This window comes from Podarcis erhardii (genome assembly GCF_964252035.2).
Source record: "Podarcis erhardii genome assembly, chromosome: 3".
NCBI lineage: Eukaryota > Metazoa > Chordata > Lepidosauria > Squamata > Lacertidae > Podarcis > Podarcis erhardii.
The window spans coordinates 81,049,715-81,063,069 of NC_138507.1; the positions used below are offsets into that span (position 1 = coordinate 81,049,715).

The 13,355-nt window shown below is 43.8% G+C and overlaps 1 protein-coding gene across 5 annotated transcripts in view; it reads left to right on the top strand.

The window, feature by feature from the left end:
* KIF26B (kinesin family member 26B) overlaps positions 1-13,355 on the top strand; it is a 283,873-nt gene that overhangs the window by 259,188 nt on the left and 11,330 nt on the right. For all 5 annotated transcript variants that reach the window (XM_081857638.1, XM_081857639.1, XM_081857641.1 and 2 more), the window contains one exon: positions 1,217-4,622. In XM_081857638.1, coding sequence (XP_081713764.1) covers positions 1,217-4,622 — 3,406 coding nt within the window. The remainder of the gene's footprint in view (positions 1-1,216; positions 4,623-13,355) is intronic.

The window sequence follows — 13,355 nt, forward strand, 5'->3', positions numbered from 1 at the left end:
GTGCTTATCCCAGCCACCTAATTAAGTGATGGGTGTTGCTTACTAAATGCTCATCCACTTTCAACTATATGTTTCAGCTCAACATCATTAGCTTTTGGTTTTAGCTGTAGACTTCAGTCATCCATCTAAAGTAACTCCACTGTGATCAGTGAATGAATTTCAGAGTAAATAATTGCAAGAATGCCATGGCAGGCTTTTTAATGAATTTGTTTTAACAACTGTCAAAAGGAACACTGGGATCAAAGTAGCATGCAGCCCAACACATATTTAGTTGGTAGAGCCCAACACATATTTAGCTGGTAGAGCAACTCATTGAGTTCAGCAGAAGAATTGCAGCATCAGGCATTTTTCCTCAATATGATTGCACAACAACATACTCCAGTAAGTGACATTGCTGTCTGACTGCATAGCTTATTTATAAACAGGCATGAAGACCATACTATTGACACTGCATGAGTTGGAGCTCTCCATGATAAGGAGTTGGTCCATGTTATCTTGGGCAGATCACTACTGTCCAACCTCAGTTTTTCATATGAAAAATTGGAATAATATTGATAAAACTCACAACAAAGGAATGAAGGAGAACCTTATAAAAGTAACATGTTCGAAATAAATTTGTTTTCATTTCACTTTAGAACTTGATTTTACTCTCTGTGATTCTGCTAAAGCCCAGTGTGCATGAACAGAGGAGCTGTGAGTGAGGATGGAAGTCAGCTTGCACCTGTGGTCCAGAGTCACTGCAGCTTCCCAGTAAGGAGAAGGGCAAGGCCCTGGGGAGGTCAGTGCTGTGTAGATGCACCTGCGGAGCCAATCTGCCCCTCCTGTTGGTGCATCCACACCATGCCCAGCTCCCCACTGCCTCACCCTTCTCCCTCCCAGTAAGCAAGTCCCCTCCCCACCAACTGCTCCTGTATGAACAAATAGAGCAATATGACAGCTGCTTAAATCCAAGCATATGGAGCCGTTTGAAATGCTAAGCCATTTCTGTACAGCAACCTGCCACGTGGACTTGGTGGCTTTATCCCTGATGCCAGAAGCCACCAGCTTCATGAAGCACTCTACTGCATGTTGAATGAGGCAATCTCCATGCCCAGTGGCCTTTGCAGTAGCCTCTGCATGCATGAAGGCTTATATGAGAGCATGGGGTGTGGATTTCAGCTCCATGGAAGGGGGTTCTTCGAAATGCTAACCTTTCCCCTATCTTCCTACCCAACAGTACACGTCAAGCTCTTCTGGAGGAGAAAGTTCTTGTGAAGAAGGGAGGATGCGGAGGCCTACCCAGCTGAGGCCCTTCCATTCTCGGAACGTTGTTGATCCAGACTTCCCCATTCTTCACTTGTCAAGTGACCCAGATTATTCTTCTAGCAGCGAACAGTCATGCGACACCGTCATTTATGTTGGCCCCAACGGCACAGCCCTTTCGGACAAGGAACTAACTGACAACGAAGGTCCCCCGGATTTTGTCCCCATAGTTCCTGCCCTTCAGAAGACTAAAACTGAAGGCAAGCTGGAGGACATGAGTGAGACAGCCCCCAGCACTTCTGAGAGAGACTGCTTGAAGTGCAATACATTTGCGGAACTCCAGGAGAGGTTGGACTGCATTGACGGCAGTGAGGAGACTGACACGTTTCCTTTTGAAGAACTGCCTGTTCAGTTCAGCTCTGACCAAGTGACTAAGTGCCCTGTGTCAGGTCAAGCAGCAGAGCTCACTAGTACATCAGAAGAAGGCCTGGCAGGCTGCCAAGAACCTGATAAAGATTTCAAGGAAAACCTGAATGCAACAGCCAACAAAATTCAGGGAAGCCATTCCCCTGTTCACACCGGGGTGCTTAATGAGGCACCCACCCCTCCATCACCTAGGAGTGTTACAGGCAGTCCAAGTAGCCACACAAACTGTTCCCAGCAATCCCACGGCACGGATCTGCAGAGCAGCCGAGAAAGCCTGAACACTTGCGGCTTTGTAGAAAGCAAGCCTCGGCCCATGGGTTCCCCCCGGCTTGGCATTGCAAGCCTTTCCAAGACATCCGAGTACAAGCCGCCCACTTCTCCTTCTCAGAGGTGCAAGGTTTACACCCAGAAAGGGGTGCTGCCCAACCCTGCACCACCACCGTCATCCTTAAGCAAGGACTCCGGGATGGTGTCCAGTGAGTCTCTGATGCAGCCAGAGATCCGCACTCCTCCCATTGGCATGAGCCCACAGCTCATGAAAAAGTCTGTGTCTTCCAGCAGTGCTGATTATGGGGAGCATATTGACAATGAAGAGCAGCAGGAGCAGCAGCAAGAGCCACCTCTTTCTCCTGAGTCAAAGAAGGAGATTTTGAGCACCACCATGGTCACAGTGCAGCAGCCCTTAGAGCTGAACGGAGAAGATGAGCTGGTATTCACCTTGGTTGAAGAACTGACCATTAGTGGGGTTCTGGAAAACGGACGTCCAACAAGTATCATCAGCTTTAACAGTGATTGTTCTGTGCAAGCTCTGGCCTCTGGGTCTAGGCCGGTTAGCATTATCAGCAGCATCAGTGAAGATCTTGAATGCTATGCCAGTACAGCTCCTGTGTCTGAGGTCAGTATCACCCAGTTTATGCCTCTTCCAAAAATGGGACTGGATCACAAAGCTGAAGAGGCTGAAAGCAGACGTTCCTCTATCAGCTCGTGGTTGAGTGAAATGAGCACCGGAAGTGATGGCGAACAGTCATGCCACAGCTTCATAGCCCAAGCATGCTATGGGCATGGGGAAGCACTGGCAGATGCGCCCATTCCTGAACTGGCAAGAGGCGTACAGAACAGCAGTGTGGTTTGTATAAATGACAAGCAAAAGCCAGTCACCGAGGAAATATTTGTACTGCCAGAGGTTACCGATGAAAGTATTAATAAAATGTCACCTATCAAAGGTTGTAAAATATCAGCCCTGGGAAAGACTATGGTCACAATATCAAACACCACAAGCCTAAGCAGTTGTGAAGGTTTCATTCCAATGAAGACCAACATTACTGTGTATCCATGTATTGCTGTTAATCCCTTTAAGGCACAAGAGCCGCCTGAGACCATATCTGCAGTGTCGTCACCAGCAAAAGTTGCCCAGCCTCAAGAGGTGAAGGAATCCAGTGTAAGAAAAGAGATAAAATTTGATGATCCTTGGCTAAAGAGGGAAGACAGTGTGAAAAAAGAAAGCTGTGGCCCCAAGGCTGAAGCCATCACTCAACAAAATAAGAAGCAGAAGTCAGCAGACCGGTTTAGCAGCAGTAGCGGAGAGACTTCCAGCTCCCCGGGAACAGAAAACCTGAAGAGGGTTGTAGATGGATGTGAAATGGGACTTCCCAGTTCCACAGCCCACAGCCCAGCACACACTACGGAGAGCTTTAAAAATGGCAGCCTCACAAGAGGCGTTCAGAAGGCCAGCAAGCTAGAGGAATTGGATGCTGTTTCCTATCATTACATTGAGGAGAACAGTACCATTAGCTGTTCTGTTGGGTCCCAGACTTCCAGAGCTAGCTTGGAAAGAAGGATTGCATCCCCCAAACACTGCGTTCTCACACGTCCAAAAGGAACTCCGCCGTTGCCTCCCGTGAGGAAATCTAGCCTGGATCAGAAAAATAGGGCCAGCCCTCAGCACAGCACTTGCAGTAGCAGCACCAGCAGCCCTTTGAACCAACCTGCACCTTTCCTGGCTAGTTTTCCTGATGAGCTGAATGGGAAACAAAAGGGTTCCAGTATGGAGAGCGGTAACAATAGCAGCAGTAAATTGTTTAGTGCCAAACTTGAACAGCTGGCCAGCAGAACCAATTCCTTGGGAAGGTCCAGTGGGAGCCATTATGAGTGCCTGTCTTTGGAAAGGGCAGAGAGTCTGTCCTCTGTCAGCTCCAAGATGGGTCCAGGGAAAGACACCACAATGCCCAGAGCTGGGAGAAGTTTCAACCGCAGTGCAATGTCCTCACCCACAAACTCAGGCCTTTCTCAGTCTGCAGGGGCCTCGCCAAAGGCCAGTCAATCAAAGATCTCTGCAGTGAGCAAGCTCCTCTTGGCAAGTCCTAAGGCTCGAAGCCTGGCTGCCTCAACCACCAAAACACTTAGCTTCTCTACCAAGTCCCTCCCTCAGTCTGTGGGGCAGAGTTCAGGCTTGCCTCCCAATGGAAAGAATATGTCCTGGTCTACTCAGTCTCTCAGCAGGAACAGGGGCTCTGGGCTCTCCTCAAAACTGCCCCTCAGAGCCGTCAATGGGAGGATCTCAGAACTTCTGCAAGGAAGCACAGGTACCAGAGGGCTGCAGTTGCGTAGGAACTCAGACACAGATGATCGCAGTGCCGTCCACGGAGAAGAGAAGCCAACTGTTCACCTGCTGCCTTCACCTTACAGCAAGATCACTCCACCTCGGAAGCCTCACCGCTGTAGCAGTGGCCACGGAAGTGACAACAGCAGTGTCCTGAGTGGGGAGCTGCCACCTGCCATGGGGAAAACAGCCTTGTTCTACCACAGTGGAGGAAGCAGCGGGTATGAAAGCATGATGAGAGACAGTGAAGCAACAGGAAGTGCTTCCTCGGCACAAGACTCTATGAGCGAGAACAGCAGCTCCCTCAGTGGGAGGTGCCGAAGTCTCAAAAATCCAAAGAAGCGTTCAAATACAGGTATGTCCTTAGACTTCTAGATTGAGAAATAGCACCGAGACCTGCTAAGTAGGTTTCAGAGTTACTTACCTTATTGGGGGGAATGCTAAAAACTTTTCCATTGGAAATTAAGGCATTTTAAGGTGATTAACTCAGGAGGAATTGGGCAGAAGAAGATGAACGGTCCTTGGAGACCAAGACATGCCCAAATTGTGAACTAGAATAATATGTGACACTGTAGAACATCTTTACTGCTTGCATGGCATGGAAGTTCAGCTGGGGGAAATTAACAGAGAATTTCTGTGCTTTTTGTTAGGTGAGTAAATATGTGACTATGCCAGTTCTTCTGTTAAACCAACCTTCTCCAACCTGGTGCTGCCCTCTAGATGCCTTGGTCTCCAGCTTCCATCAGCCCCAGTCAGCATAGCCAATGGTCAGGGATGATGGGAACTGTAAACCAAAACAACTGGTGGGCACCAACTTGACTTTGCTGGCTTCAGACTTCTTCTTCTTCTTCTCTGGAAGGGCATTTTTCAGGGTCCATTCTTCATTTGTCTAGACTTTGCTTCACCTGTACAGATGGAAATTACTGTTCTGTGCCCAAAGCAAAGACTCAAAGCATTTTGAACTAGAGCACGAGAATATTATTCTTTCAAGACTACCATCAAGAATAATTCTCAAAAGACATAACTATTTCCAATTTACATCACTAGCCTATCTTAGGGTTTTGTTTTATTTTTGTCATTTCTGCCTTATATTCAACAACCCAGCCCAGTGTCCCTTTTAGAATGGCATTCTTCCTGTTTGTTCTTACCAATGAATGTGTTTTAATGAGAAAAGCAGGTTCTGTAGAGGACATTTTCTTACCTACTGTCTTATTTGTTTTATTTCTCACATGTTTATCCTCTTCCTCAGGGGATAAACAACTTAGGACAGTATGTGGGAGATGAGCTATTTTATCTTTATAACAACCTTATGTCTACCCATAACTTCCATAGCAGGATTTCAACCTATGGCTCTAGTCCCAAGTCATAGAAACCCCTCTGTAGTATAATGGAAAATATCCAACTCTCTCTCCATTATACCATACTGACTCTTCCAATAGTATTGACTACAAAGATCTGGGGTGGGGGTTATGTGACATTCCAGATGTTGCTGAGAGCCCAGCCATGGGAAGATATGCTACATGTCCCTGTTCAATGGACAGCCTGAAACTCAACTTTGCTCTTTCCCTTCCCTCCAATCCCAGTTGGCTACACACTCTTCTCAGCTATTTGTGGGTTTTGCTAGTGATCCAGCCCCACCTTTCAGCATTCCCTGTGGATGGATTGACAAGAAATGAAGCAGATATTCCACTAGAAGGGCTGCATAGGTGGAAAGGCCATCCAGTCCTTTTCCTCTGAACCACTGATCCAACAAGGCAAAAGAGGGACCACATTCCAGCAGTGGACTATTGGTCAATTTCTTGTAGACCACCTAGATTCTTATAATGAATGCTGGACTAGATGGGCCTCAGGCTGATCCAGCAATTACTCCTTAGTTTGTAATTACAGGTTCAGGGTACGTATTTCTAATGCTCAAGCGCATTATGAATCAAACATCATTTGCCATAGACATTCTTCTGGCACTTTGAGTGTAAAATAATATCCCTCAAATGTGCCAGCTGAGACCCATTCATTAATCAGTGAAGCAAAAGTGGATCACACAAGACAGAAGCCACCCCACCCTTCACCTCTTGCTCCCAGTGTGCTGACAATCCTAGAATACAAAGCTAGCACCCATACTAATGACCAAAGTATAGCAGGCTGAGTAGCAAGGAGAATTTTAACCTACATCAGATAGAGCTGATTTTTGCCTGACCTTGTGGAATGGCTTCATAAGTGAGGGGAATATATACTTTCCATTTCTACCTCACTTCATGGGAGGCCCTATTAGTTGCAAATGAACTCTATTGGCCATGGCTGGTCTAAAAGGTATGTGGCCTATCCAAAAAGGATTTGTTTACTATCGTCAAGATGGTAGAGTCATGTTTCTTCTGAGCATGTTCTCAAATCCTTCCTCAAGAAAGGGAAGGGACTTGCTCTATTACAAGGCTGGCACACTCTGGTTATATATTTGATCCTGGGCACACTTAGTTACATTTCTCCTGCTATGATACAGGATCCGCCTCTTTTTCAGAAGAGGCTGGATAAGCATCTGTCAGGGATGGTTTAGATCTAGAAAATCCTGGCATAATGCAGGTGTTGGGACAGCTTGACCCTTGAGCTCCCTTCCAGCACTCAGACACACTCGATGGAAATGACTTGCCCTGTTACCCTGATAGATCTTGAATCCATTGACCTTCAGCACAAAGTGTGCAGCTCATCTTTACTAAACCGTGCAAAGCAGGGGATGTGAAATGGAAGAGGGAGGGGTTAAATATTAATTTTGAGCTTCGATGCATCTATTTTTATCAGACCACCATTTTTAATGAATTGTACCCATTTCTAATTAAGCCTAAAAGTAACAGGTCATATTTAAACACCTTGTCATTCCTTAAAAAAAAGAAAAAAAGTCAATGCAAATATCTTTTCCCCCTCATTAAACAATTGTCAATAAATAAAGCCTTCCACTTTTTATAGCATGTTTTTTCATTGAATTCCCACCCCCCAGCAATAAAGTCATAATTCTGTATTGGATGGAAGCACAATCTTTTACATGTCAATAGATTTATGAGGACATAAACGTAAGATTATGACTGCAGCAGTGGGCCAGGCTCAAACTGGAGTGGAATGGGGAAATCTGCTGGCATTAATTTATGGACAAGAATAGTCTTGCTTCAGTTTTTTCCCCTCTTAAAGGCAGATCTCTTTCCCTTAATCCTTGTCCATGTATAAAAGATTGCCATTGCGATTTAAATATACATATCTATCTCAAAGAACCCAAGGCATTTCCTATTATTTTAAACTATGGTGTCAAGAGCACTGGACCCTCCCTGATTTGCTGTCATGGATACACACTGCTATAATGGATATGGTGCTGTAGATATGCTCATTTCAGGTCAGGTGACCTTGTCTGGTTTATTTATGATTATTATTAACGGAAATGCTAGCTGTCAGGCGTGATCAACATGAATCAACAGGAAACCCCTTTTAGAGAGGCCACAAAGACTTTTAAGAAAATCGCCAGCAGTCTTGTGAGGTTTCACGATTGCTTTTGAAGTTCTCACACACTGAAGAGACAGATTCCTCTCTTCTCCCTGCCTCCTGGAGATTGAGATTTGGTTTTCTTTTGGTTTTCCTTAAGTGCATTACCGTACTTCTATATACTTAAGTAACGGTTTTAGAACCTGAGCATCAAAGGGTATGCAACAGGTTTTGAAAGACAAGAGCAATTTACCTTTCAGTTTTAGTCCTGCTTAAATTTCAGGTTCTAAATTTCATAAGCACAGGAAACTGCTTGCAGCTACCTGATCGTTACATAACCTAAACAAACACATAGTGTTTAATCATACATACAGGCAAATACAAACACATCCTCCTGTTAGTCACTAACTTCCACCTACCATAACTATGTGTTGACTTTTCTTAGTGCTTTATTAACATTGGGTCTAAACCTTCCATTATTTGCTGCTGAACCCTGGTATTATCCACTCACTGTGCTGGAAGAATGAAAGGACAATTCATGGCAGGTCCAGGATTCAGATGCAGTAAATAACGTTTAACCCTTGTTCATCCTTTTTCATTTTGTATGGGCTTCAGACTTGTTTGGCATCTACTCCCCCCTTCTGTGCAATATTACTGCTTCATTGCAGAAGACAGAAAGTACTGGACACAGCCCAGGCAGTTAAAGACATTCATGTCCCATTGATTTCAGTTGTTGTTGTTGTTGTTGTTGTTGTTGTTGTTGTTGTTAGTTGAGTTTATATACTGCCCTGTACCTAGAGGGGGATGCAGGCGGTGCTGTGGGTTAAACCACAGAGCCTAGGACTTGCCGATCAGAAGGTTGGAGGTTCGAATCCCCGCAAAGGGGTGAACTCCCGTTGCTCGGTCCCTGTTCCTGCCAACCTAGCAGTTCAAAAGCACGTCAAAGTGCAAGTAGATAAATAGGTACCGCTCTGGCGAGAAGGTAAACGGCATTTCCGTGCGCTGCTCTGGTTCGCCAGAAGCGGCTTAGTCATGCTGGCCACATGACCCAGAAGCTGTACACCGGCTCCCTCGGCCAATAAAGCGAGATGAGCGCCGCAACCCCAGAGTCGGTCACAACTGGACTTAATGGTCAGGGGTCCCGTATTTACCTTTATACCTAGAGGTCTCAGGGCGGTTCACAGAATAAAATCAAAATATAAAACCACAAAATACATAATCAAAATAAAAACAACAACCCAATTGCCCTCCCCCAAAATAGGTTGTACATGCTTCTCTCACTCACCCTTTGTCGTTGAAAAAAGTACAGAACTCAAAAGGTCTTTACTTTGGCTAGATCATGCCTTGCCATTTTAAAATTAGGGATGCTATGCTGAAGGATAATCCAGTGCTATCACTTTTCTGGAAACTAGGTCTGTGCCAGAATCATGCTTTTTCCGATAATGAGGTCAAGCTGTGGTCTAGATACCATGGCTTATTTTTATTTTATTTGAGGCATATGCCACTTTCTACCATATTTTTTTTTTAAAGGTGACTTCTAATAATAGCCACATTCATACAAATGTAATTCATAACCAATTGAAAATTGATAACAACACATTAAGAGTGATCATTCACAGTCAGATTATTCCACCAGGGTGGGGCTAAGGGGCACTTAGGCATCTGGGGGTCTGATTCTCTCACTTCAGAACTGTTTCTGCTGCTGCCAAGGTGAAGGCAGCCCTCTCTCACACACCATCACTTTTTAAAAAAATGACAGGATAGCTAAGTATGTTAAGATCATATGCTGTTAGGTCATTGGCAGTTAGGTAATTGTATTAAATATCGTGTTCATTTTTAAATCGTAGTCAACCCAAACGGGCATGAGAATGAGCTGCAGTGGACCCTCCGGATACGAATAAAATTCATTCCAGGGGTCCGTACTTAACCTGAAAAGTCCGTAACTGGAGGTGCCGCTTCTGCGCATGCATGCATGGCAAAACCCAGAAGTTACGTATCCAGAGCGGTACATAATTTAAGGGTCCACTGTATTAAAATGCTCTTTCAGAGGTGAATTTGACTCTCTTGCAATGCAATTCTGTTCATCGCTCTTCAAAAGTTCAGTGTGACTAAGACCTGGGGAGTGTACATAGGATTGTAGCCTTAGTCTGAATATCCATTTTTCCCCAGGTGCAATGCTATGAGCTCATGAGTCTTTGGGAGCTAAAGAATATAAGAAGGCCACAGAAGGCAAACCTGTGATTAGATTTACATTATACAACAGGCTCTCAGACATACACTTAAGCTCTCAAACAATCTTCACAGATGCATTGGCTTTTTCATACATGCTATTTATCGGCTTCCAGTTCTTGTCCCCCTGTGGCGTTTCTAATCCATAGCAAGCCCTCAAGCATAGACTGGGTATCATTTGCAACAGGATGAGGTTTTCTAAGGAAGATCTTCCTTAGGCGACTCCCCTCCCTGCAACTTTTATTTGGTTTGTATAAAACAGGCTCATGTCCCTTTTTATATATAGTTAGCTAGATCAAAGGGTTCTTGGGTCTGCCTGAAACTATGACTAATTATTGACTGTAATACTGGTTCAAGGGAGAATCCATTTCCCTTCATTAGGAGCATGTGGCTGCATAGGTTTGAAAATTGCCTGTGCGCACTTTCATTTTTAAGTCTTTTGCTTTTCAGTAAAGCAACAAGCTCGGAGCTGAAAATGTGCAGAGTACACAAGACAGAGCTCAATACAGCAGAATCAGCATGGCTGGGTATTTTTTCTTTTTTATCTTTTTAAAGAATGGGGCTTCATGGTCAATCTTTTAGAGAGCAGCTTGTTACCGATGGACAAAGGGCCCCAATGTAATTTGCTCCTGGCTGCCTGCCTGCTGGCAAGGGCTGGGCTAGAGCACTTGGAAGGGAGATCAAGCACAGGGATATTGGAGCATATAATAGCTTATATGGTTGGCTGCTTTGGGAGAGAAAATCTAGCTATTGGTTCCTGAGATTTGGTTAGTAGGGCTTAACGTGGCCTCAGCTGATCTTGCATGTCACATAGCAGCAAAGACCACATTCTTAGAAAGAGAGACCTGTTCAATTCAGTGTGGCTCGTAGAAAACAGAAGAGGGCTCAGGAAATGAAATTAAACCAGACAAGTGAAACCTGCAACAAAGTGTTGGAGTCTATCTGCCCTCCTAAAAGGGAGGCTTCTGTACAGGATTCCGGCCAGCCATATCCTCCAAGCAGGGCATTTCAGGCTCCTCCTTCCTCTTCCTCTTTCTTTTCCAACGATTGCTCCACATTCTGCAGCTCCTTAGTGCATGCACAGTCTTCATTGGCCAGACTTACCTCTCTTGACAATGCCAGCTCCTCCCAAAGAGCTGGCCTATGTGGTGCCAAAAGGGGAGCGTGTTGGGTGCGGCTGAAATACCAGATGTTCGATACCACAGCTGCAGAGAGGCCTGTTACACTCATGTTCCGCTTATGGCTTCCCACAAGCATCTGGTTGGTCACTGTGAGAACAGGATGTTGGACTGGATGGGCCACTGGCCTGATCCAGCAAGCTGTTCTTAAGTTCTTAAAGAATCCTAAACCCTCCCGGTCCTCTTGCACATCCCTAAAAGAAAAAAAATCAGAAGAAAAATTGAGATATTTTTGCCTTGCAATCGGTTGGACCAGCTGACTCATTGGGTCCCTTCCAATTTTACTCTTCCATGAGTGCTAAACCTCTCCCTCCCCTTTGCCTTCTGTTGTTTTCAGTGGAAATAGGATGGAGGGGAATTGAGACCAGAAATGGACAGAAGAACACCACCCTTGGTTCTGCTTTACCAGTGGGGATGGGCAAATATGTTAATTTTTGTTTCTCTCTGTGTCTAATTTTTCCAGTCATAGTTCTGCACATTTCTACATCAGTTTTTTTTTAAAGTTTTTTTTTTTAAAGTCATCTAAAAATTCATCAGCTTTTTGCTGCTTATTTCTCTTACTATGCACATTTTTATATGCAGTTTTGCCAAATACACAAATACACAATGGATCTTGTATGTCATTTTTACTAATATGTGTACTATAGTGTATGCATTTTTGTGCAAATTAGTGGGTAACTGCTTTGAAAAATTCAGATCAGTGCTAATTTCAAAGCATAGCTGTGTTTGGGTTCACATACAGTTTCAGAAAGTGTAGAATTGGTAAGCTAGCCTTTAAATGCAATCTGAATTGATTTCCCCCCACCCTTGCCCGCCAGTGAGAGCCCAGCAGGCAGCACCTTTATAATCTCTCCCCCTCTCACTTCCAACACTTCAGGGATTGTAGCTTTAGGCTTTTAAAACCATTTTTATACTTATGTTGTACCTCTGTTGTGACTACAATTCTGGTAGTACTCATCACTTATGTTCACTATTGGAATAAGTGCTAAGCAACATTTCCTAATATTTAATAATGCAGGTGTAGGGCCCATGGTGCTCATATCTGTTGCCTGACAGTGTTGAGTGTTTTAGGACAGTGTCAGAGACTTTTCTTTTTCACTTTGCTTTACATAGGAACCTTTATGATTCCTTCCATGTTAAAACATTTTATGAATGGTGTAGCTTTTTTAAATATTGCAATTCATACTGAGTTTCCTTGGCAAAGCAATTGCTGAATGTCACAAGAGAAAAAGACTAAAAGTGCCAATAGTTAGATTGTTAGTCTCCGCCTCCATCTTGGTTTTAAGCTCTTCTAATTAATGGTGTCATTTGTAAGAACAGAGGATTCAAATTCAAAAATGGATATTTGAAAATAAGTTGTAATACCAACCCGGGTTTATTTGAGAATGAATGTAGGGGGAGATATTGCATCTTCTGAGAAAGCTGGAATCTATCAATATCAGGGTCACTGGAAGCAACAAAATAATTTCTAAAATAGTTATGCATAGAACGTGGAGATAGTTATACTATGTGTTTTGTTGCTGTTGTCTTTAAGTGTTGCCATCCACCCCAAATTGAAAATATCCATTCCACCCAAACTTTAATAGTAGTAGTAGTAATAGTAGTAGTAGTAGTAGTAGTAGTAGTAGTAGTAATAATAATAATAATAATAATAATAATAATAATAATTTATACCCCACCCACTCTGGGCGGCTTCCAACAAAAGATTAAAAATACATTAAAACATCAGTCATTAAAAACTTCCCTAAACAGGGCTGCCTTCAGTTTCATCTGTTGCTTCTTGATAATGAGTTACTACAAGCAGACTAAGAAGTGTCATATTTGGAGTCTCCACCATCCCCCTGACTGCAATGCTTGCACAACACTGTTATCTGACTGTGATCTGGATTGCATGACCGGTGCAGCTGAAACACAGACTATTCAGCCTTGCAATGAGGTGTGGAAAGGGGATTGGACCAAGAGGTCTTTGGATTCCTTCCAATTTCACCTCCCTGCTTTGTGCATTTTAATAATGGAATATCAAATGCACACATACTTACGCAGATGTAAATATAAAATCAAAATGAAAAACTCAAAGCAGTTCCACACATTGCACAGGAAAAACTTTCTCCTCCAATATTATCTGAACAGAAACTGTGAAACACTAAAGACCTTTAGTTCTAATGCCAAAAAATATGCCGTAAGAAAACATGCTGTCAAAAATGAAGAAACAAACAAGCAGA